General features: G+C 36.2%; 1 protein-coding gene across 1 annotated transcript; it reads left to right on the top strand.

Annotated features, from left to right (window-relative positions):
- Nucleotides 1-455: 455 nt before the first annotated feature.
- On the top strand, nt 456-27,926 carry LOC139141517 (uncharacterized). Its single transcript, XM_070711110.1, has 6 exons — nt 456-1,028; nt 6,588-7,739; nt 8,164-8,264; nt 17,439-17,537; nt 24,900-25,432; nt 26,767-27,926. Exons 5-6 carry the CDS (start codon nt 25,078-25,080, stop codon nt 27,924-27,926), a joined length of 1,515 nt encoding a protein of 504 aa, XP_070567211.1. The 5' UTR covers nt 456-1,028; nt 6,588-7,739; nt 8,164-8,264; nt 17,439-17,537; nt 24,900-25,077.

The following is a 27,926-nucleotide window of genomic DNA, read 5'->3' as shown; positions in this document are numbered from 1 at the left end:
ACAGCCACACAGTGGAGGTATTCTGAATACTAGTCAGTCAGTCTTTTTTTTTCGGCGTTGATTCCACAGTCACCAGTATTGTATGCTAGAAAATACAATGTAGGTAAGAAATACAATATATCTGGTTTGCCTGTCATATTTCGTGCATTTCTTTTGTTTGTAACAAAAGGTGAATTCCATCTGATAACAATATTATGAAACTATTACCAAGTTTGCCATATAATAAACAGAATAGCAGACACTCCACTGTGACTTTTCGCAGGGTAGTTCAGTATACCTATTCACCCTCTGACCATATTTAAAATTAACCTTTTCCACGTGACTCTGTATCTAATGTACTTCCACTGCCTTGTATTTCACCTGTATGGTAGCAATATATCTCTTCTTGTACAAAACAAATCAGCATGTTTTCGCTGTTTTGAGCTTATATACGGTGTTTGATAAAGTCACTGCAATGCATTGTGGGATAACCGGGAAATGTCTATTAGGGGTCAAATGAGGACAATTCGACCTCAGTCAAGACTCTGTACGGTACGTTGATTCGCACCGTCAGAATCCCCCTTAAAACGTCAGTAGAGATATATCATACATGAGCAATTTCCTAAACTATTATGAGGTACGTATTTCAAAGATAAATGATTGAGAACTATTTCTACTCTTGCGTTACTTTATTCTCTGGTTTGGTAAAGGCTGATGGTAATGAGGGCGCAATTCTAAAGCAAGCAAAAAACCAACAAAACATCAACGCCATCATACAAGGGCTGCACCTCGTCAAGCAGCGGTTTACTATATTAGCGGCATCTTGTTCTGACTATTCACATTTTAAGGGATAGTTTTCAGCCGAAAGATGGTGTGTAAGTTGCCCATAATACCGAAGAACTGTTGTCTGTAGGTACTTCGACTGACAAGCAGGACCAAGGCTTTTGTGGAACAAGAAGTCGACCTACGGAATTCGTTTCGAAAACTGGCTACTGTTTGAGTTGTCTCAGAAGACTTTTGACTGTTCTTGCTTCACATAAACTACGTTGGTGAGTAGAGTGCGCTGACATCATCAGCGTTATACACAAAAATGTGCACTATTCTTTCGGTTTGGACTTCTTTCAAGAGCGAATGAAACGACCGAGTGTCGCAAACATCGTTAGATGGAACACACAGGCACTCGTTGCTGGGTACAGTGGGTATTCTGCTATAGATCGATCGATTTTCTGCTCTATCTATCGTCCCGTTGTCGATGTGCCTGCCATTGCAACCAGTGGCTGGTATATCGATTGCGGGATCGATAGATCGAGAAGAAAATCGATTGACGTACTGTATATAGCAAACTACATGTACCCAGCAAACGAGCGCATGTGAAAGAACGTCACTGCCCGTCCTTGGTGCAGTGCTATACCGTAGCTCGAGGGTTTGCCGTCCCGGGCCAAATACCCTGGCAAAACCTCGAGCTACAGTACTGCAGATATGCCCGTCGACTGCCCGTAGGGAAATTAACTTTACTTGTGTAGTCTAGGTTGTGTACTAATAATGAATTTTCGTGGAGTTGTACTGTAATAACAGACTCTCCTGCAGATAACAATACAATAGTTCTAATTCTTTATGTACACATATTACCTGTCAACAGCCCTTCGTGCCCTCCTTAAAGGTGGGTTTACACATGTATTTTTTTAAACCTGAGGGAATCTGATTAGTCGCTCTGTAAATATTCCTTATCAGCAATCTAAGCGATCTCACGTTTACACATCATACACAAGGTATGAATTTATTTCGGGTCAAGCGTCCTCAGCGATATCTGGGCCAGAGAACAATCGCTTGCTTGCAATGGCGGACCCACACATCGTGCAGCTGCTGTCTACGCTCTTTTTGTGTTCTGTAAACCAATCGAGACGCCTTCGGCGAAGGAATTTACCAGGAGAGAATATTGATGGCCTCGCCCCGTCTGATTTCGGTATCTATTTCATTTTAAGATCAGACTCTTATACGGAAAATTGAGACAATCAAAGTTCCGGCCAATGCGACACTAGTAACACTGGATGTAATTTCCATGTACACGAATACACCACATAATGAGGCAATTGAATTTAACAACAAAACCGATTTTACACAGAAAGCCACTTAATTTAGTGAAAAATTACAAGACCGACAATATAAAAAAATGAAATAGAACGCATTATCAGAGAGACAGATCATAAAAGCAGAAAAAGACTGCTTAAACAAAAAGAAAGAAATAACGCCACTAACAATTAATACTGTAGTCTTCATAACAACATATAGCCCGTACATCAACATGACAAAAATCAAGCAAGCCCTGACAGAAAACTGGAATGAACTTGAAAAAGACGAAACACTAAAAAAAACTGTTCCAAAACCACCCAATAAACGCAAGTAGAAGGAACAGAAATATAGGCGACACACTTATAAGCGCCAAACTTCACAAAAACTACAATAGCTCAAACTCAGGTTCACACGAACCTGCACAAACACAACAAGATCAAACAAACAGTAGACATTCTAGCTTCCCTACTTGAACAACAAACGTAAGTGGAACAACATATTACCAAATAAAAACAATCAACCAATCTGTTGCCGCAATCGCGAGGGTTTCTTACGTGAACACCGTCCAAGCCTGAAGACAGGATATAGTTCGGCGTTTAGTTCAGTGTTCTGGTCACACGTGTAAAGAGGCCATTGTTTAGTACCGAGCACTGAACCTGGACAAGCTGTCCGACACCGAATTAATTCAGTTCTTTGTTAGTTCGGTGTTGTCTGTTCACACGTCCAACTGACACAGGTTTAAATTTATTCCGGTGTCAACTCCGGACTTAACTCACACGTGTAACCCCCCTTAACTAGACTAACATGTAGCAATAGGGATTTTATGTCACGTGACATTCGTGTTGAACGTACGCGTTCGATGGCAGGTCTTGTCCGAACTTTCGTGTTAATTCTTAAATAGACCAAATTATCAGAGAAAATGAAACTGTAGTGTTGAAGATTATTATTTTAACTTCATTTTGGGAAATTTTCACTTTTATACTACGATAAATGGCAAAGCAGCACGACTACAAACTCACGCGTACCGGCGATTTTGGCGTCCATTATGAGTGTTGTGCCGGCATGCCCTGATCTCAAATGTCCCGCGAAGGAGATCGAATATATACCTCTTTGATAAGCTCTCCGCATGACTTTTTCCGATCACATCACTATTTTTTAGGGGTGGTTCGAAAGTAGAGATCATGGGCTTCATTTTGAGGGGCAAACGTTAAAATTGGCCGAGAAAAACTCAATCTGTGATCAAACTTTGTGTTTCGTTTGTATTTTTTTGATAGAAAATCTTGATTTCCTTAAACGTTCGGCCCCAAAATTAATTTTATGATAAATATTAATTGTAATTCTGCAATAATTACGAGTCTGACGATGCAAAAAATGATGCTTAAGGCCCTTTTTAGCGAGTATGGTTTCACACCCCAACTTTACATCGGGCACTCCCAGGATCACACGTACACACGAGCAATCCAGTGCTTCACCGCATGTCTGTGTCAGGAGTCCATGTAAGCTGAGTTCTGACGTTCACGATTTGCAGCTAGATTTGTCTTATTTCTTATCCAGTGTTCTCCCTGAATAAGGTAACAGGGGCGTGGCGCCCTCTTGTGAATTCCGAGCGCCCCCTTGCCAGAAATGAAAAATATTTATTTTTTGAAAAATAAAACAATAAAATGTACGGGGAAAAAAGTTGACAGTGATTTACAAGCAAAATGCAAGCGTGAGCGTAAGATCCTGCAGGCTGCAAACGTAATTCTCATCGATCTTGCAAATCTCGCAAGTTTGTGATGTCATCCGAGATCATAAGCCCATGTGCAACTCATCGATGGCAGCCATATTTGCATGGCTCAGGCCGTAACGTTAGCCATGGTCCCTCCATAGGGACCGTGCATTAGGTAACCGACTTTGCTGAGTAAACATGCCAAGTAGCTTGAGGGTTACCAAGGACAGCAGAGTACACTGAAGTTTTTTAGGAGGTTAGAATTTCGCTTGTGTATTCCTTCCCAAAGCAAAACGACCTATTTTTAGGCTCGGCCGGACGTGTATCAGGATGAGAACACGTGAGTGTTATGGTGATAATTTTGACATCGATTAATAAATGTATGTCTGTCGCTATGTTTTCGTTTTCAAAAAATGTAATCTTCATTGAAATCAGTGAACTGGAATAAAAGTTATCGAACACTGTCTCAGATCTCTTTTCCTTTGAGTTTTTTATACGAAAAAAATCGGAAAAAATACTCCCAAGTGCCACCAAATAACACCATTTTAATCTCTGTTTTTCAAAAGCTCCAACGGCAGGAGGGGGACACCCCCCTCCTGCCCTCCCCCCGCGACCGCTTACGCGGTCGCTTGTGGTGCTTCGCACCACGTCTTCGCCCTCTTGTCAAATATCCTGGGGAGAACACTGCTTATCAAACGCAAGGGTCTAGAGATATATATTTATATACTTTACCCTTTCAAACGTTATCTTGTTCGAAGTAGTTTGATTTCCGGGTCATATTTTTCGATAGAAACTGAGAAGTTGTCGAGCCAGCACTGCAGTGTAGGCATACGCACGTGCACCGCACTTTGCCGATACTATACTGAACTGCTCACGTGCACCGCACTTTGCCGAAACTATACTGAAATTTTAGTTTCGATCTTTAGTTCTCGAGAAGGGGACTAATTTATTTCTCTCTGAAGAACAAGGCCGTAGATTATTAATTTGTTCTTTCTTCATTGATGGTGTTCCGGACTTTGGAAAAGTTGTTTTTTTATACTGGTTTGTACTTCGGACCGCTGACTTCGAGGCTGTATGGTATTTCCGGGGCAGCGTAAATTTTCATCCAGTCTAATTAAGCAGTTGTTCATTCCACAGTCGCCTGTTGGCTATTCAGCTCTGGGACTATTTGCCCCATAGATGAGTGTACAGAAGCGAGAAACACCTCGCTTCTATACACTCGTCTATGGGGCGAATAGTCCCAGAGCTGAATAGTCCACGGCGACTGTGTTCATTCTATAAATGCGTGTTGCTGTTTTAACGGCATAGACAAAGGGTTGAGAACAAAGTTGTTTTGACTTTTTGGAAAAGTTCGCTGTAATTGTTAAACTTAAAATCTACATTAATCAGACATATTTCATAATCATTTAATAAAAGTTGTAATCACATAAAAATTTAAAAAGAAATTTCTGAAGTTCAAAAAAATATTTTGTTAAATTTAAATCAAGTTCTAAAATGTCAAAGGTATCATTTGATTGTTTACAGGTATTGTTGTTTATTTGTTTACCTTGTAAACAAATCTAAATAACTTTTTTCATATATGCAAAGTAATATATGATGGAATATGATTATCATATTTCTGTTGATGTTCACAATACATAATGCATACAGTGATCAATGTCACAGGTATCATTTGATTGTTTACAGGTATTGTTTATTTGTTTACCTTGTAAACAGCATTCTAAATAATATTTTTCATTTATAAAAATTAAAAACCATTGAACATTTCATCAGCAATATCCACAAAAAATTTCATCAATTTTCAATAAGAAATGCTTGAGTTATTGCAAAAAGCACTAGACATTGCAATTCTAGTTTCCTCAAACAATGTTCAAAATGGGGTCACCTGGTTGTAATGATAACTACAGGTGTCTACCATGGCATAATTTCTAAATAGGAAGCTGATTTTTTCAAATTCAACAGGACATATCTCTGCACGTAGTGAACCAATTTTCATCAAACAAAATGCAATCAATTGGTCTTGAAGAGAACTTTCTTTTGATATACAATTTATCATTATTGTAACTGTCTGTCAATTTCATGTAAAATCCCTAGTAGCAAGTGTGCTCTGTCACACTTGCTTGTGTTTGGCATTCTGGTGTAGACCAGAATTCACATGTCAACAATAACACTGCAGTCTACACATATTGAACTTGTGTTGACAAGTTAAATAATGGATGCTTCAACATGCTTTGGGGAGTAGAGCGTGACATAAAAACATAAATAGTGGAAAAGGTCAGCTAAGTTGCAGCTACCTGCACATTTCATTTGCATGAAAAACTGAGTAAGTTCAATCAATACAGTCAGATACATCATCACAGCAAATTTATATTAACAGGTGCAATTGGTATTCTGCAATTCCTGTTTTCCGAGATCTGAGACCACCAAAATAACCTCATTCAGTTGTCTGATTGACCAGCTTATGATAAGACAATAATGGAACTCTGATTTGGAATGAAAACACCATGACCACCAGAAGTAGATAAACTTGCAGGGCCCTTGGCTTATTTTGATATCTGTCTTTGACACTGCAGTTTCAAAATGGAGGTGTATTGTTTTTTAGAAATTCAGTAGGTAAACGTACTGATATAAAGACATACGGTACGTGCAACTCGTCATGCAGACATGTGAGTACTGATCCTAAGAGTTCCTCATGCTATACATGTATATACGCGTACAGGTACAGGATAACATCAATGAAATTCACCAGCTATTCTGACGGCACATGTACTGAATATCACAATGTGTCAAGTGTACTTCAAGAAATCTGTCTACTTTTCATTCCATTTAGATACTTTGTCAAAATGGCTGCACTGTTTGTTGCTGAGGAATGGGACAGGGTAGGTAACCCAATGGCTGCCCTTAACTGCCAACTTGCCAGCCAATCAGCTGAAGAGAGACAAACTCACTGCATGGTGCTTAGAGTGCATGATGAAAAAGAACAAGATGGACGCAATAAGGTCAACATTATGACTCCATGTTTTGATGAGATGCAAAGGTGAAGTTAAAGATAAGGAACCAGACTGTGATTGGCTGCTTTCCCCAGAAACTTATTTCATTCAGGTGTCTCAGGCTCTGAATGTGCAAACAATCGTTGGACATTTCCCAGTGTCCAGTGCTGCTGCTGTTGTCCTACGGAAGCGATTCTTCCAAAATGCCAAGTTATTCTCATTAATCATGGTATTCCAGCATCCCTGAACGAGAATTATCTGAATGCAGTGGCAAAAGCAGATGTGGTATTCTCTGTTGGACAAAAGGTCTTCAAATATTTTTCAGCCAAGTACTTGCCAGAAAAGCTCACAAGTTGTTACTTCCAAGACCAGACAAAGCCTTCTTTGACGTAAACATTAAAAAACCATCATCCATAAAACAAGTACTTACAACAACTGTTGGATCTCAGATTGATTGCAAGTTTAACAAAATGCTGGCAAAGGCAATTGGTAAAGTTGCTAAATTATTTCATGAGATGGAGGTAGAACAGCTCAGTTGGTATGTACAGACAACCATTCCACTGAACTGTGAATCAATTAAAGAGAAGTTGATCCATTATTCAGAATGTGAATATATAACCCCAAAGATAAACCCTCCATATGGCTGTCAAGATGAGTGTTGTACAGAGTTGCGTCAAAGCTATCTCTGTATAATACCACCTGATGAGTCATGTGGAATGCAGGGTTTGGAATCTATTGCTGCTGGCTTGCCAGTCCTGGCTCCAAAGAATCTTCTGTTGGTGATCTGATCACGGAACTTTGTCCACTGTCTGGAGCATCTCTACTGTATGAAAAACATGCACAGAAGACCTGTATGAAAAAATTAGAAAAGCGCTGTTGGATAAAAATGTTGCCACTAGAATAGCAAAGCAAAGGAACTGAAGCAGAAGTACCAAATAACGACCAAATCTCAAGAACACATGAACAGTTCTCACATTTCATGAAACCACCAGGTATGACTGAATCTAATAAATATGAATCAATTTTTTCAAATGAACAGAATGAATGTATAAAAATATATTATAAATACAATTTAACAACATGGTGTTTACCTATATTCGCAATAGCAACAAAGAGTATGGTACAATTTAGCACTCTCCATTAATCAGATATCTGATACATACCAGTATATTTCTAACACTACTAGGCAGAAGTGGTATACAGTTAGATTATTATCTTTGGACTTCAAACATACTCTTGTAAAACAGCCTACCTAGTACGCTGGCTGTACATGTTTAAGCATAAGTCATGGTTAATTGAGTAAAAATGTTTACAGTATTAGATAGAAAGTATAGCAGGTAGTATAACATGCATTAAAAGGTCTTAATACCATGACGCTGGATGCATTTTATCTCATGTCTATATCATATACTACAGGTACTACTACTGGCCCAGAGAGTCCCAAGTCAGATGAAGGCATATGTGTATCACCAGTAGAAGCCCAGAGCACTTGTCTCCACACACAGAAACGGATAAAGGTCAGTGCAAACAAGATGGAACTCATCTCAATTCTACCAGGAAAGCAATATTGGAAAGTTAATGGGCTGAGCTGCAGCATAAACGTTAAGGGTTGAGCACTGAATGAATTCACTTTTAGCTCCCATTTGCCATACATATATGTGTACTATATGGTTGGCAAAGTCTGTATATGAGATGTCTGTCTGTCTGTATGAATGGATGTCTGTCTGTCCATATAAAAAACTACTGAACTGCTGCACATGTTAAGCTGATTGTTAGCTCACATTTGGTAAACCGATGTGAGGTTATTGTATAAGCTGAAGTCACTGGTGTCTGTATGTATATATGTAAAGTAAAGTAAAATAAGCCTTTATTGAAATCGTATCCCAGTTGGGATCTTGATCATAAAGTGCATAAAGGTTTTGCAAAAACAGCAATGAGAGTGTATATATATATATATATATATATATATATATATATATATATAATATATATATATATATATATATATATATATATATATATATATATATATATATATATATATATATATCTATACATGAGGTCAACATATTAAAGGTTCTAAATAGTTTACTTTGTCTTTTTTCATTTTGTCTTGTCTGAGTTTAAAACATGTATGTATGTATGTATTTTCCCAATTCACATAGTGATGCTTTATCTGTCCTTGAAAAGATGCTTATAAGATCTTGTGTGCCTCTGAATGCGTTTTTACAAATGTTTAGTTTACTGAAAAAATCATGTCTAATATCCGTGTAGCCTTTGCAATGAAAAAGAAAATGGGCATGGTCTGTCTATAACATCAAGGTTTCTATATCTACCCTGTTTTCTATATGTAGTATGTATGTACTCTATGTCTGTGCATAACGTATATACCGTATTCCTCCGATTCTAAGACCCCGCCCGTTTATAAGACCCCCAGGATTATTTTATCGATTCGTAATTACCTGTTAGTTCGTTTATAAGACCCCCCAGGGGGGGTACACCCGAATTTTGACTGGAACAATAGAGCCATTGTCATGTAATGGGACCAGAATATCCACAACACCTACGCTGCTTATCAAAGTCACAAACAAGTGTCAAAGTGAAGTATCAAACCTCACACACACGCACACTATTGTTGGGGTTTGGAACATGTCAATCGGGAACAGTTCTATCATTTCCTGGCGATAAAACTACACTTGGATTTCACTACCTAAATGAACAATATAAAAGAGTTGGATTTTTTAGCGTCTCGATCTAGTACAATGTCGTCTTTTGTTACTGTCATTTTGCTACCATCAAAATAAGCAGATTTTTCAACATCTGATTATGTACGAATCGAACATTTCGATGCAATTTGGCTACCATGAAATGAACATTTAGGATCGTCGGGTTTTCGGACTTGTCGATCAAGTACGATTGGCTCATTTCATCACGATCAAACAAACACAATTTTCACTCATACAAACACAAAAAAGTTTGGGTATCAGTAGTTCTTTTTGGAGACTGTTGTGGCCCTTAAAAGGGCCGTTTCGTTTTTTTGGTCAGCGGCATGATTTGGTCTGTTTTAGTGAATATGTACGGTGAAAACAGTAACTCGGACTGATTGCTTTAGCAGAGGTACAGCCGCATTATTTGCCAAAACACCGACGTGACATTTCTCTGCCATGCCAACTCTTGGAGAATGGATGAATGCTTTCTTCTTTGCCTTCAAGTAGTATTTTTGTTGACTGACACGTCACGATCGATGATATTCGAAAGTAACCGTGCCCGGTATGAGTGCTGCATCTCGCTTCAAACTTTCAACTTTGCAACCATCTTGAACAACGGCTACAGCATTTCGATCGTGTATGTTGTTTGCATCTCGGCGAAGTTCATACGGCAAACGAAGTTCTAGCTGATTGCGACGGTATTAGGCATGCCGACAGCGAGAATGTTTTTAATAATTACTTTTTTTTCTTGCCCATGACGACCGTGCACTGTCTTATGACTTTTCGGAAAATAAAGTCTACGATAAATCGACGCATTTTTATAGGATCTTGTGACGATGTCGGGAAATCCTTTTGTTGCCGTTATCAATAGAAAATTTGGGACGTGTGAATGACACGAGCTTTGAACTTGCTTCGCTCAACTTTTACACTTTTGTTTTCATACTACTGAGGCAAAAGACTACGGCACATGAAAAAGTTGCTCTTTAAATGGTGTGCTTATAAAGATTTTTTCAACAGTTTTCTATCAGGTAAGGTATCTTTTGTGATCATTGTGAATAGCTGCAAGTTTTCTCTTACGTTCAAATTTACCATTAAGTATAAGAAGATTTTTAGTCCCCACGGACACCGTCCGGGGGGACTTATAGGTTTGGTCATGTCCGTGCGTGCGTCCGTGCGTGCGTGCGTGCGTCCGTCCGTGCGTCCGTCCGTTCACGCAGATATCTCAGAGATGCCTGGAGCGATTTCATTCAAACTTGGTACAAGGATTACTTCATATGTCATACAGATGCACGTCGATTTGTTTTGTGATGCGATCCAATATGGCTGCCAGGCGGCCATTTTATTATGATTTTTTCATGTATAGAGCCATAACTCAGGCATGTTTCAACTGATTTTATTCAAAGTTGGTACAAGGACATTGACCAATGTCATAGATACGCACGTCAATTTTTTTTGTGATACGATCCAATATGGCCGCCATGCAGCCATTTTGTTACGATTTTTTCATGTACAGAGCCATTACTCAGGCATGTTTCAACAGATTTTATTCAAAGTTGGTACAAGGACATTGACCAATGTCATAGCTATACACATCAATTTGTTTTGTGATACGATCCAATATGCCGCTCTGCGGCCATTTTGTTACGATTTTTTCATGTACAGAGCCATAACTCGGCATAACTCAACCAATTTTATTCAAACTTGGTACAAGGATATTGACCTATGTCATACACATGCACATTGATTTGTTTTGTGATACGATCCAATATGGCCGCCGTGCGGCCATTTATTATATTTTTTTCATGTCAAGAACCATAACTCAGGCATGTATCAAGTGAATTTATTCAAAGTTGGTACAAGGAGATTGACCAATGTCATACATATGCACATTAATTTGTTTTGTGATACGATCCAATATGGCTGCTGTGCGGCCATTTTGTTATGATTTTTTCATGTACAAGCCATAACTCAGGCATATCTCAACCAATTTTAATCAAATATGCTACAAGGACATTGACCTATGTCATACATATGCACATTTATTTGTTTTGTTAGATCCAATATGGCCACCGTGTGGCCATTTTATTACGATTTTTCCATGTCCTGAACTACAACTCACACATTTTTCAAGCGAATTTATTCAAAAGTATTTTTATCACAGACCTACTGAAGAGGACTCTATCCTCTCTGAGGACCTGTAATCAAAGTACCCATTAACAAGTGGGGACTGTGTCATCAACGATGACTTGTTTCAACAGATTTCTATCACGTAAAGTTTTCATTTGTGATCATTGTGAAGAGTTGAAAGTTTTTTCTTACGTTCAACTTTACCGTATAAGCAACCAGTGAAAATAGAAATATCATTGGCATCGTAAATCTTTCAAAAAGACTTAATGACGACGATATCGACTTCGACTGGTTTGACTTAGATGAAGAGGGCAATTATTGTGTTGACAAACGAAACGCGATATCCAAAGTTTCTTCTTCCGCGCATGAACTGAAAATTCTTTGAATTTCTTATGTTTCATCAATTTTGTAGTTTTTTCTCATGTAATGAAGGTATTTATTGTTTGAATGGCATTTGTGTGTGTCCTTTCCTGAACTAGTCCCAGCAATGAGTAGAACGATAGTGTAACAGATTTTCAAGATTACGGGTTAGAACAAAAACGTGCATGATCGTACCATATTTCGAACAGTTGATCATAGATGACTGAATACCACATCAGGAGACATTTCGGTCATCGATACAAGTAATAAAAAACTTCAGGGTGTATTGCCAAAAATTCAACACATCAAATATAAAGCAGATTGGCGCAGCAATCTTTCGTCTCGGCCAGCCGATGCCTCAACACTTTACCTGTTCGAGCCTGCCTGTTCGTAAGATCACATTTCGTTTCGAGATACGGATAGACTTTTTGAAACTAGGAGCAAAATAATAAAACTCACGACGTGTAATTGATCGTTTATTTTAAGGAGTACAGTAAATGAAAATCGTACATAGAAAACATCGGACGGACACCATCCCACTGAACAGAATTTTACCTTGACCTCATGCACTGACACCTTTGACCTATTGCGTAAATTGACCAATCACAGCCAGCGGAACTTCAGGGACTTTCCCTTCACTCATTGTCTGACCTTTGTGGCCATGCTATGGGGAGCTAGCTGCTGCTGAGGAACGTACTTGTTGTACAAAGTTTCGTGGTGATTATCTATTCACGAAATACAAAGATTTATTGCTATCGTATTGTTTAGTAAAAGAAGGTATGGCAAAAATACGTTATATTTCAAGACTTGTGGATCTCCATTAATTTATACTTGTACAGATTTGACTGCCAGTATCTACACAGCATGGTCATGAGTCGATATCACAAAGTATGAGTTGTCTGTAGCGTGAATCAAAAAATCATTGGCATAAAAATTTGCATAACATCGCATAAATTTGCATAAATTAACTTCAACGTTCGATTTTGCGGTGACATCCGTTTATTAGACCCCCCATATCTTTTTCGTCATCTTTGGTTCTGAAAAGGGTTCTTAGAATCGGAGGAATACGGTACATCAACGTCAAAAACTTGCAAATCACTGCACATTTTAGCATTGTATTTAACATATGGATGGATCCTTGGCTATAGATGGGATTTTGTTCAAATGAAGTTCGCATTACCCCAAAATTTTGCAAATAAGCTTACAAAATGTGAAAATGGTCAAAAATTAATAAGAACCGTTGTTTTGATTGCTTTGAAAATTAGTATGCAAGTACCTTAGGTGGACCTTATACAGTTCCATGTGTATCATGAAGATATCTTGAATTTTGTATTTTTGCTGAATTTTTGGTTGTTTTCCTCATTAGTCCCCACGGACACCGTCCGGGGGGACTTATAGGTTTGGTCATGTCCGTGCGTGCGTGCGTGCGTGTGTGCGTCCGTCCGTCCGTTCACGCAGATATCTCAGAGATGCAAGAAGCGATTTCATTCAAACTTGGTACAAGGATTACTACATATGTCATACAGATGCACGTCGATTTGTTTTGTGATACGATCCAATATGGCCGCCAGGCGGCCATTTTATTACGATTTTTTCATGTACAGAGCCATAACTCAGACAAGTTTCAACCGATTTTATTCAAAGTTGGTACAAGGACATTGACCAATGTCATAGATATGCACGTCAATTTGTTTTGTGATACGATCCAATATGGCTGCCAGGCGGCCATTTTATTACGATTTTTTCATGTATAGAGCCATAACTCAGACATGTTTCAACCGATTTTATTCAAAGTTGGTACAAGGACATTGACCAATGTCATAGATATGCACGTCAATTTGTTTTGTGATACGATCCAATATGGCCTCCAGACGGCCATTTTATTACGATTTTTTCATGTACAGAGCCATAACTCAGACATGTTTCAGCCGATTTTATTCAAAGTTGGTACAAGGACATTGACCAATGTCATAGATATGCACGTCAATTTGTTTTGTGATACGATCCAATATGGCCGCCAGACGGCCATTTTATTACAATTTTTTCATATACAGAGCCATAATTCAGACATGTTTTAACCGATTTTATTCAAAGTTGGTACAAGGACATTGACCAATGTCATAGATATGCACGACAATTTGTTTTGTGATACGATCCAATATGGCTGCTGTGTGGCCATTTTATTACAATTTGTTCATATACAGAGCCATAACTCAGACATGTTTCAACCGATTTTATTCAAACTTGCTACAAGGACATTGACCTATGTCATAGATATATACGTCAATTTGTTATGTGATACAATCCAATATGGCCGCTAGGCAGCCATTTTATTACGATGTTTTCATGTACAGAGCCATAACTCAGACATGTTTCAACCGATTTTATCAAAGTTGGTACAAGGAGATTGACTAATGTCATACATATGCATGTCAATTTGTTATGTGATACGATCCAATATGGCTGCCTTGCAGCCATTTTGTTACGATTTTTCATGTACAGAGCCATAATACTCTCAGGCATATCTCAACCAATTTTATTCAAAGTTGGTACAAGGACATTAACCTATGTCATACATATGTATGTCAATTTGTTTCATGATATGATCCAATATGGCTGCATGGCAGCCATTTTGTTACAATTTTTTCCTGTCCTTAGCCAAAACTTGGGCATGTCTCAAATATGGTACCAGTGATAATCTGTCAAGTGTTAGAATTGTATGCAAAAATGTTTTGCAACATCCTGTTGATTAATTCCTAGTTGACTCATTTTCTGAACTTTAGGATGGTGGCCTACATTGGTTTTATGTTTTCATCACCATGGAACTCATTCTTGGCCATTGAGCGCCATCTGTATCAAAGTATTTTTATCACAGACCTAATTAATGAAGAGGACTCTATCCTCTCTGAGGACATGTAATCAAAGTACCCATTAACAAGTGGGGACTGTGTCATCAACGATGACTTGTTTTAAATAAAATTATTCTTCTCTGAAACTGCTGCCCGATTGCTCTCAAATTTGGCTTAGATGTTTGCAAGGATGTTACCCTTCTAATTTGTTGAAATTATGACAAAATTGGCAAAATACCATTTCGGGGCATTTTTTGTCAGTTTGGTCAAAAAATCTTAAAAAGAATCTTTTTCTTTAAAACTGCTTGACAGACAAGTTTTATATTTGGTATACACATGCCCTGGGATGACAGTAGTTGACTATGAGGAAATTATCCTGAAATATGAAAATTTGTAATTTAAGACAATTTTGTCATTTTTGTTTAAGAACTGTTCTCAAACTACTTGTCTGATAGCTTTGTGATTTGGTGTAAAAAAGTCCTGTGGGATGTTATTAAGATAAATCTTCTGCTTAAAGTGTTAGGAAACCCCCCAAATTTGTATATTTTAGGTAATTTCTTAGTCTGTGACCTTAAATGACCTATACCAACCAAGGATATGTTGTGTGACAGTGTTGAAGGCTGTGAACATAATTTTGTCATATTTGGTATCAATTGTAGTGAAATTTGATTCAGAAAACAAAGCTGAGGTTAACTTTTTCATATTTACTTTACCTGTAGCCTTTGTAGGGTTTCTATTTTAATGGTTGTATGTTGTAATCTCTTAATGTATCTTGTGACATACTTGTGTATGAGCATGTTATGCGTTGAAACATTGGTTGCATGTTATGCATTTCAGTCAATGTCTTCTATTGTTCATGAAAATCAAGAAAAAGTAGCTAATTGCCTGTCAACACATAAACTGCCTTGCTAGTTGATTGTCTTAAAAATTATCACATAGGTAGAAAGAGGACAAGAGATTAGTCAAATTGATGGAAGATGTTCACAGTCAGTGCCTGTATATCTATTTGATGATTACATCCAGCTGTTTGTTGTATCTTTATCATTTCCGTGGGCCAAGGCATGGGGCCAATGTCATTACTCTGCCAGTCTGTGTATGTCAGTCTGTCTGTATGCACATCAATCTGCCAGTCTTTCTGTAAACCAAGGTGGTAGAGTTCATTATTGAATAATTTACACAAATGTGGCCAGCTGCAAAATTTGGAATGCTTAGACGGTTATTTATAATGGTATGGAATCTTGTAGGTGTTGATAAAAGAAACAAAATATGATTTTTCATAATAGCAATATTCCTATCAATCACGATGTGATTATTTGTTATTTGGTATAATGTTGGGAGGAACAATGTATGTGATATTGCATAAAATTGGTATATGTGTGTAATTTTGAGTTTTTTTTCCTGATTTTTGGTCAAAAGTCTTGAGTTCAAGAGTCATACCTGGTTTCAAATTTGGATTTTTAAGTTCTTGAGGATCATCTGATTACCATATATTCTAACCAAATTTCAAAGCATCAAACCAGGTATTTGTATAGAGGCCATTACTTGACTCACACAGACAAACAATTCCATAAGAATACAATATGACTATGGAAAGAAACAAAAACATTCATACCGAATTTCCAAGCAAATTTTTTTCATACAAAATTGTCATACATTTACATCAACAGATGTTAGAGTTTGTGTGATTAGTAACCTGACCTTGCTGGATTAAGGTTCCAAGACAAGAAATGTGACCTTTTTAATCTAGCAATTCTCTAACGGTTAATTAACTCAGAACCCCCATAAAGTATACATTTTCTGAAAGCCTACATATATGGGAACATTTTGGTAACCACAGTGTCACCATTATTTACATAACTATCACGTGACAAGATAATTTGCATAACCTTTCAAAAGTCGGTTTTCCCTATGTTTTTGTCTCAATACTTCAAAATATCTGACTCAAACTTGCTGGAATGCAAGCTGTCACAATGCTCTTTCAAAGTGTGTCTCAGATTTTTTATATCTTGCTTAGTTTTTTGGAGCACAATTTTAAAGAAATCAACTATTGTAAAATTCACTGCTCTGGAAGTTTTTCTGGCATAAAAACTGTTTAAGAAGGTTTAAAAAAATTCTGAGACACACTTTTGAAGACCTGTAGGATAGCTTGCACTCACATGAATTTCAGCCACATATCTCAAAGCATTGTGACAAAACATAGGGAAAACCGATTTTTGAAAGGTTATGCAAATTACCTGTCATGTGATAGTTATGTAAACAATGGTGACACTATGGTAACCAAAATGTTCCCCTATATCTAGGCTTCCCGAAAATATACATTTACAGGGGTTCTGAGCTTATTAAACACTAGAGAATTGTTAGTTTAAAATGGTCAATTTCTTGTCTTGGAACCTTAAGCAGGAAAGTTTATTGTCCATACAGATGACACTTTTTGTGAATATACTTATGTTATCCTGAATCTTGTAAATGAAAGGCTGGTTGTTTCCAAGGTCTGTATACCACAACTTTTAGATTCACCCCTTTACCACCCCCTAAAATTTCAAATCCCTTCTTGAATTCCTCCAGGCCCCCCCCCCCCCAGTATTTGTGAATGCAGTCTCATATCCACTTTTGAAATCTTAGCATAGAAGTCTTTTTTTTTCAACAGAGTCAAACGTATCAACAGCTTCTGATGATAAAGCTACTACTCCGCTACAACCAATATTGACAGCAGGAAAGCACAAGAGAAATAGAAAAAGAAAACACAGTAAGTTATACAATATTTGAACTGAAAATGCTCTTTGTGTTTCAGTAAAAGTTGCAGGTGTCTATATATTTATGCTTTCCTATGACATAATTTCCGTAAGTTTGCAATTGCACCAAAATTCTATATTAGTAACAAACTGATCATGACATGAAGCTGCAAAATGTCTTTCATTATGCCATTGGCTTCTTATAATCAACATCGCTCACAAAATTCATCATATTTTGCACAGCAATTCTAGAGATGAAAGCAAACTTAAAAGTTTCATCAAATATACAAATTTTAATTATTTGATGTTTCTTTGATTGATATCTGTAACACAATTCATAATATCTTATACTGTCATTCTGATATTTCTGAACAAGTAATTATGCTAATTAGCATTCATTGGCAACATACATAAAAAAACCATAATTTTATGGCAATGGCAAACAAAGTCTATGCACAGGGACCTTAGAAATCTGGTTGTTTTGTTTACGTCGTTATTGTGTATAAAATTGAAGAAGATTAATTTGTGACCATATATATATATATATATATATATATATATATATATATATAATATATATATATATATATATATATATATATATTGCAGTGCTTGATGCCGAAAGCAGAGCATCATAAATAATAACACAAATTACTTTAAGTACAAAGTAATGATATCTGTTACTTAATTTCATGCATCTTGCAATCTTCAGACAGATAGACAGTCAGAACAGTTCTGACTACTCTGTTTATCTGAAAATTGGTGTACAATTAAACCAAGGGATGGAGATGTAGATATGTAATTTTTTTTCATGTGAATAATAATGTAAAATTCTGTTGAAGAACTTGATACCAGTTTTACACATTAATATCTATAAATAAATTATTCTGTAAATGAAAAATAGTGACAACATAACTGTTCGCTCCCATATAGTTATCAAAACAAGTCAACAATTGTATGAAACATGGACATACATATACAGACAGACTGACATACACAGACTGGCACAGAGTGATGATATTGACCCCAAGTGTGCCTTGGCCCATGGAGAGTGATAAAGATATAACAAACAGCTGAATGTAATGATAAAATAGTTAAGTATAGGCCTATACAGGCACTGAGAGTGAATATGTTACAGCAATTTGATTAGTTTCTTTTCCTTTTCTACTTCTGTGATAATATTTAAGACAATCAATCTGCAAGGCAGTTTATGTATTGACAAATATGTTATCTTTTACAAGCACACAGTAAACTGTTCTTGATTTTTCATTTACAATATTTTACACAGACTGAAATACATAACATGCAACCAATGTATACACTTTGCCATACACCAGATACATGGAGAAATTTCAACATACAATCATCAACTCAGAAACCCTACAGGGAAAGTAAACATTGTTTTCTTCCAGAACAGCTGGTGCATCCACATCTGGAACAACTTACAAACTTAACCAATTACACAAGGATGATGACACAAGAGATAAAGTTAAACTGTGGTGAACTTGATTATTCCTTTCAAATCCTTACCTAACTTGACATCTTAAACTAAAATACACTGCATGGTTAATTGTGCACAAAATACATCGGGGTGGACCATTTGATAAGGGATGGTGTCTGGAAGATCAATGAGGTACATTATCTTTTTTATCCGATCCATTGTACATTCTTTTTTCCCCACTCTCCCACCTTTTCTTTTGTCAAACCTTCTCTGGCTGAATTTTTTATTTGTTTGGAATTTTTTCAAAATCTGCCAGGATTTTTTGCCACATTTCAACACCAAATACAGTTTACCATATCAAATGCTTACTAAATCACCACATTATATACTCTTAGTTCCAGTAGGTATAAAATTACCAAAAAAATCTTAAAAATACAAAATGAAAGATATCCCAGTAAAACTGAAAGTTTCGCAAAGTTGCCCCAAAATTCAAAATTCCGGATTTCAACTTATAGTCCAGTCAAAATATGAAATGACCCACCACAAATTGCAACAGAATTTATTTTTTTCACTACTCACCTCAGAAAAACCTGTAGAAAAACATATCAAAAGTCTTCCAAAATCCAAGGAGTGGAAAAGTGCCTAATTTGCATAAATCCAAAATGGCCGCCCCGGTATTATAGGTTCAATGCTTATGCTCACTTACTGCCAAATATTGGTCCGATTTTGGTAATTTTTTTTTTATTTCCATGTACGTTGTACATTTTCATCATATTTTAGATATGTTTACAAAAATTCCATTGTTTTTGTTTACAAAACAGGAACATATTTGTAAAACAATGGTATTCTCACACACTATGTCTTCTAATCAATATTTGTTTCATGATTTATAAGGTGCAAATGTCTGTAATGTTAAATAAATAAATAAATAAATAAGTAAATAAATAAATACACAAGGAATGGAACAATGCCTAATTAGCATAAATCCAAAATGGCTGCCACCCCCCCCCCCCCCCCCCCCCCCCCAGTATTATGGAATCAACACTTATGACACATATTGCACGATATCAGTCCGATTTGGACAATATTTTTTTTATTTTCTTATAAATTGTACATTCTCTTCTAATTTCCAACATTTTTAGGGCATTTCCAATTGTAGTTATTAATAAAACAGGCACACAAGTCTGAATTTCAGGGTAAAACAATGGTACACAAACACACTTCACCTTCCAATCAATACTGGTCTAATTTTGCAAGATGCTAACGTATATGGTGTGAAATATATGAATAAAATTGAAAGCAATCTCAGTATAACTAATACAGAATATGTATCCATTTTTTTTGGTTGTTAATTTGCCAATAACCTATTCCCTATTTCACATTAAAGCAAACGGCTGAACTTACGCATTTTTTAGAACATTCGTCCTATAAAAAGTGGGCAGTTTATTCATATCAAACACAGTCAACCTGGTTTGAAGTCTAGTTATATCTAGTGTGTTGATATTGTGTTACTAGGGTACACTGGTTGTCACCATAGTTGTGAAACTCAACATGAGGTTCAATACTAGCTGGTAATTGTAAAATTACCAGTTTCCCAAATGCTGTTTATTTCACCCAAGTTGTAGATAAACAGCCGCGCCTGAATTGACAGGGTGTGCCAGCGCGGGAGAGCCGAGCAAAGGGATAGGGGGTTTAAAGTCTCCTGGAAGGTGTACAGATCACATGGGAATTAAATAGTATTGGTAGTAAAGGGAAAGCAACTCCACACATCGTTCATATTTGGTTTGTTTGCGTTTTGTGAATGATATTGTGTATAATATAAGTGTATATCATGTTTGGCTGTTTTATGTAAAATGTTGCTTAGCCATGGCGAGACGTACCCGTAATCTACGTGTCTTGTGTTAATCCGCACTGGAGCGGAGATATTGCTGTGACACTACGATCCTTTGGCGTTATGTTTCGAAAACAGAGTTTTCTTCATCAGCCACTTAAAATTCATTTTTGATTGGTGAGACCAATTGATTGATTGTTAGATTTTTTAATTTGGTAATATGTTGTTCCACTTACGTTTGTTGTTCAAGTAGGTAAGCTAGAATGTCTACAGTTTGATCTCGTTGTGTTCTTGTAGGTTCGTGTGACCCTGAGTTTGAGCTATTGTAGTTTTTGTGAAGTCTGGCGCTTATAAGTGTGTCGCCTATATTTCTGTTCCTTCTAATAAATATATGCGATTATAGGTTGGTTTTGGAACAGTTTTTTTATTGTTTCGTCTTTTTTAAGTTCACTCCAGTTTTCTTTCAGACCTTGCTGGTTTTTGTCGTTTCTATGTACGGGCTATATGTTGGTATTGTTGGTGGCGTTATTTCTTTCTTTTTGTTGTTCAAGCAGTCTTTTTCTGCTTTTATGATCTGTCTGTCTGATAATGCTTTCTATTTCATTTTTTTGTATTGTCGGTCTTGTAATTTTTCACTAAATTGTGTGACTTTCTGTGTAAAATCGGTTTCGTTGTTACATGTTCTGATGTATCGTAATGATTCACCTTTGATCAGACCTTTGAATGTTGCTGCCGGATGGCATAAGTTTCTTTGTAAGAATTGAAATGTATCTGTTGGCTTTGTGTGTGTGTTGATGTCGAGAATATTCTCTTTGTTGTATCGACGACCTTTGTAGATAGGTCTAAATATGTGATTTCTTGAGAGGAGCTTTCAAACGAAAAATTGAAAGTAGGATGCATTTTGTTGATGTTTGATATGAATTCATTGAGTTCGTGTTGTGTTCCGAAGAAAATCAGAAAAACATCGTCCCTGAACCTCAGCCAGGTCGATATTTGTTGTTTGTGTTTCTGTATTATTCTCGTTTCTGTCTCATGAAATGTAATATCTGCTATTTCTGGAGAAGACAGGGACCCCATCGAGCATCCTAATATTTTCGGTAGAATTCATCTTTGAATTAAAATGTTTTGCTTTTTAAGATTATTTTTAGCAGAGCTCTCATGTGTTTCGTTGGTGGTTGCTTGATTATGTAATTGTTTGATGATCTTTCCCGATTTAATGCTCTGCCGACTGATTCAATTACCTCATCATGTGTGTACTCATCATGTGGTGTATTCGTGTACATGGAAATTACATCCAGTGTTACTATTGTCCTTTGGCCGGAACTTTGATTGTCTCAATTTTCCGTATAAAGTCTGTTGTCTTTGATGTATGTTGGTTCTTTCTTGACGATTTGTTTGAGAAAATGGTCTATGAATTCTGATATGTGAAATGTTGGACTGGAGCATCCACTTATGATCGGCCGTACTACGAACATAGCTCCTGGTGGCGGCACTTTGTGGATTTTTGGTAGAAGGTACCAAAGTGGTGTTCTTATTTTTCTATCGACTGGATTCAAAAATTCAATTGTGTGATGCAATGTGTTTTTCATTGTACATTTCTGTTATGAGATTGTGTACCGGTATGTCTTCTATTGTATTTTTTGTGTCATCTGTTGCCAATTTTGTGTAGTATTGTTGATCGTTAAGTTGACATTCTCTTATGTAATCATCAGTGTTTAAAATTGCTGTCCCCCGTCCTTTATCAAACGGTCTGATGTTTATCTGCTTTTTGCTAGCGTTTTGAACACTATTTGTTCTGCACGTGTCATGTTGTTTTTTTTGTCTTTCGAATAGATGTGTTAACAATAGCAAATTTTGATGCTTCCAAATAATTTTCTAGTTTTGTGTTCTCGGTTGTATGTGGGATCCATTTCGAGTTCATTTTGACTGAGTGTTGTACGGTATGTGTCTCATGATATATCGGAGTCTCATTTTCGGAATGTAAATTTTATTTCCCCTAACAGGTGGATTCTGTTAGGATGATTTGTTGTGGGAATGAATTTTAAGCCTTTGCTAAGTACGTTGATTTCAATTTTGGTGAGTTTATGTGTCGATAGGTTCTTAATGAATCTGAGTTGTTTGATGCAGTGCTCAATTTTGTTCTATTTTGACTTTTCGTTATTTTTGTCATTCTATGATTCTTGTTTATGTGTTTCCTTTTTTTATCTTTGAACTTGGTCATACTCAGACACAATACAAAGCTTCTCCGGCCATTCTGTCTCTCTAATCCGAATCTATCTCCAAGTGTGTACCCAGAAAACTCTGTTTTCGAAACGTAGCGCCAAAGTATCGTAGTGTCACAGCAATCTCTCCGCTCCAGTGCGGATAAACACAAGACACGTAGATTACGGGTACGTCTCGCCATGGCTGAGCAACATTTTACACAAAATAGCCAAACATGACATACACTTATATTATACACAATATCACACACAAAACGCAAAAAATCCAAATATGAAGTGGAGTTGCTTTCCCTTTATAGCAAAGACGAACAACTGATGAATAATTTTGTCTTTCTTGTCTCTCTTTCTTATTTATTTATTTATTTATTCATTTATTTATTTATTTATTTATTTATTTATCTAACTATTTATTTATCTAACTATTTATCTATCTATTTATCTATTTATTTATTTATTTATTTATTTATCTATTTCACATTACAGACATTTGTATCGTATAAATAAAAAAAGCATTGATTACAAGACATAGTGTGTGAGAATACTATTGTTTTACAGTAAAATTCGGACTCATGTTCCTGTTTTGTAAATAATAACGATGGAATTATTGTAAAAATGTCTACAATATGAAGGGAATGTACAAGGTATATGGAAATAAAAAAATTATTAAAATCGGACCAATATTGGGCAGTAAGTGGCCAAAAGCGTTGAAACTATAATACTGGGGCGGCCATTTTGGATTTATGCAAATTAGGCGGTTTTCCACTCCTCGGATTTTGGAAGACTTTTGATATGTTTTTATATGGGTTTTTCTGAGATGAATGGTGAAAAAATAAATTCTGTTGCAATTTGTGGTGGGTTACCCCCTTTTTTGGCCTAAAATGACTGGACTATTAATTTCAATATATTTTATTAACAAAAACCCTAAGAACCGGTTTACTAAATATCAAAGCAATCAGACTTGTAAATTTTGAGAAACAAATTTTTTGACCAAAATTGCCCCCCAAAATACAAAATTGCAGATTTCATCCTAATTTTAAATATATCTAATTAACATAAATCTAGGAACCTGTACACTAGATATCAAAGCTACCAGATCAGAAGTTTTAGGAGAAAAATTTTTTGACCAAAAAAGGCAAAAATTGTCCCAAAATAAAAAAATTGCCAGTTTCAACATACCTTCAATACATTATATTGAGATTAATCTTAGATACCTGTATACCAATATCAAAGCTATCAAATCAGTAGTTTTTTGGATTGAAAAAATTTTTATCAAAAATTGGGAAAATTGCCCCAAAATTACAAATATGACAATATCAATACAATTTGTACAAGCATGACTGAGGTCATTCTGAGGAACATGAATATTAAGTTTCATAGCAATCAGACGAGCGATTTCAGAGAACAAGATTTTTTGACTAAAAACGGAAAAAATACCCTAAAAATACAAACATGCAAATTTCATCCCAATTTTTGCACACATAATTTAAAATACCTAAAGAAATCTGCATACCAAGTTTCAACCAAATCTGACCAATGCTTACTGAGTTTTAGCCATTTGCAGGATTTTTCCTTTTTCCCCCCTCATTTGCATATTTTTGGCACTGACATGTTCATTTGAACAAATTCACATCTCCACCCCTAGGTGCACCTGTACACCAAATACTAAGACAGTAGGTGCTACGGTTTAGGAGTTTTTGATGTGGACGGACTAACAGACATACATACATACTTACATACATACACACAGACGCCATTTTGCCACCTTATATGAATACCTCCCATTTGCATATATACATATGCATATATGGGAGCGTAAAAATACTTGTAACAAATATAATCAGTAAAATCTATAGAATTGAAATATTTCTTTTATTGATTGCAGCTGTTTCAGCTGAACTCCGGTTAGAGATGAGGGCAAAGGAAATTAAACTGAAGGAGCAAGCCTTGAACTTCAGAGTAAAGAGTTTGAACTTCAGCGTAAAAAGGAGGAATGGCAACTGCAGAAGAAGAGAGAGGAAATTGAAGTGGAGAGAGAAAAAGTGAATCTTGAGAAAGAGAAAATGAGATTTGAGCAGGAGAAGAAACTGCATGAACTCATTGAAGAGAAACAAAAATGTATTGCCAGTGGGGCTGATACTATTACTATACAAAGGTTAAAGGAAGCCATTGAGGACTGTAGGGCTAATATTGAAATAATTCAGTCAAGATCATTATTGTTGATTCTAAGTTATCTTTCAGAGGAAGATATGGATTATTTCTTGGAGAGATACAAATCAGGTGAAGTCGAGAAGATTCTGACAGAAATTCTGATATCATCTGAGATACATGCCATAGCTGAAGAGGCAGGATTTACAGTCAGATATGTTCTGAAGATAGATGAGGCAGAGTTCAATGAAGTCAAGCAGATCATGAAAGGTGAGATCAGCTGTTGAACAAACTTAAGCAGACCTAAAAAATATGCAAATATCTTAAATATACAATTAAACTACGAATTATTCGATGGATGTATCAAAGTCAGGAGATCACTTTTTTGTCATTTTTGGTCAAATTTTTTTTACCAAAACCACTTGTCTGACAGCTTTGATATATGGTATACAGGTTCAGAGGGATGATCAAAATGTGATAGATTCAAATTGAATCTACAATTTTGCATTTTGAGGCCACTTTTGCTATTTTTAGTCAAAAAAATTTTTTTTTCCTCAAAAAATGCTTGTCTGATAGCTTTGATATTTGTATACAGGTTCCTACAGATTAAACTAAATGTGATATACTGAAATTATGATGAAATTTGCAATTGTGTATTTTTGGAGCAATTTTTGCCATTTTTGGTCAAAAATGTGTTTCTCAAAACTACTAATCTGATTGATAGCTTAGATATTTGTTATACAAGGACCTAGGGTTTATCTTCTTATGACAATGATATATTGAAATTATGATGAAATCTGCAATTTTGTAATTTGTTGGCAATTTTTGCCATTTTTGGTCACAAAATTTTTTTCTCAAAACTGCTTGTCTGATAACTTTGAAAAATAGTGGACATGTTCTTAGGATGCTTGTAATGCAATATGTTCAAATTATGATGTAATCTTCAATTATGTATTTTTGCAGCTATTTTTGACATTTTTGGTCAGCCATCCTGAAATGAGCTATCAAAGATTTCCACCTTCATCAACACATATGTCACATACAGTTTTTCTCTACATAATACTGCAGAGCTGTATCGGCATTTAGGTCTCTTGTCAAATTTCTGGACAAACTGTTTTATTATAATAGTACTGTTTTAATAGACAGCAGAAAAGCATACAAACAATGAAATGTTGTATGCTATGCATCACAGTTAGGAAGGCAGTGTAAAAGGTATTAATCTGTCATACTGTAGAAGCATCTTATTATGGTAATAGTATAGTAGAGAAAAAGGAACTGAATCCTGCAACATTGAAATTTGTTGAAGCAAAAAATTTGGCTGTGGGTAATATCAGTGATTAATGTGAAACAGAGAAAAGAAACACAAAAAATAAGGCCAATTGTACCAAATTAGATGATAACAGCTTTAGCCACGTTCAACTTTTGACAGTGTCTTCAAGCTAAAGTTCAAGGTCTGGTTCACAATAGCATCATCTTGAACTTTGTATCATCTTTTCACAACACATTTTGTAAATTGCATGAATCAATATGAACTTTCTCTCATGATGGAAACAGTGCAGATATATTTGACAGTACAATTTTGGATTGGATTCACTTTCTTTCAGATATGAATGTTCTTCCTGCATTGGACAACACTTGGCACAGATCCCCTATCTATGAAAACTGGAAAAGATATGTACTTGACAATGTACCAAACATCCACCATGCAAGGTATTTGATAGAACAATTCAGATTTGATCCAGTGTTCAACATGCTTAGACAGGAGGAATTTTTCTATCCTGCCTTTGTGTCTTACTGGCATCAGAAAGAGAACTTGTATTCTCTACCACCAACTGTAACCAAGGCAACTCAGTATACTATCATGTACCATTTTCAGATAAATTGTAAAGAACATGACCTTGATAAAGACAGGGCATGGTCTTCTCTACAGGAAAGATTTCAAGAATTTGGAAAGCTTCTGTATGACAATATCTCTGAGGAGAGTGTCGGTAAATTTTCCACATCATGGTTTGATTCTGGTATTATAGGTACTGAATTGCATGGTTTGGTGGAGAACTGTGGAGATTATTATTGTTTTAATAGTTTGTTTGTTTATGCCTATATCATTGCATGTTATGTATGTGCTGATATAAAGTCAGGTGGCAAATGTTTAGATCAGTTAATGGAAGAAGACGAGTTTAATTTCTATCAGGAAAAGTTGCCATTTTTATACTTTTACATATCAGGCATATTAGGAGGCCATGCAGAAATTGCATCATTGAGAGACTACACAGAGTCTCTTTTGAAGCAGGAAAATGATGTCCATGTGCGTCTGGAAAGACTTGGATATTGTCTTTTGGAATCAAACCGTGCATCAGAGCTTGCTGCCGATGATGGCACAGTAATCATGGGGCAACAAACTTTGGATTTGTCAAAATGTACAGCTGTTTCAAATCAAAGTTTGCATGCCTTTGCTGCTGTAATACAAAATACTTCCATCATTCAAGAAGTTGTCATACATTCAGAGAGGGAAAGAAATACTTTTTCCTCAGAGTTTAAAGAATGCGTTGATAGATTTTCATCGGATGACAAAACAACAAAAGAGCTGTCTATTGTTATTAGAGATCAACATGAATTTATTTCCTTTGTGAAGTTACTGAGAGCCTTGCCAATTTTGAAGTGTTTTCACAACAAATCAGAATCTGTTCACTGTTATATTCCTGACATGCAGTCAGTCAAAGTGACAGCGACATTCCAAATAGATCACGTTGATCAGGATTTGTAG

The sequence above is a fragment of the Ptychodera flava genome, chromosome 10 (genome assembly GCF_041260155.1).
Source record: "Ptychodera flava strain L36383 chromosome 10, AS_Pfla_20210202, whole genome shotgun sequence".
Lineage (NCBI taxonomy): Eukaryota > Metazoa > Hemichordata > Enteropneusta > Ptychoderidae > Ptychodera > Ptychodera flava.
Note: the sequence above shows the minus strand (reverse complement) of the source record. Positions and strands in the feature narration are given on the sequence as shown.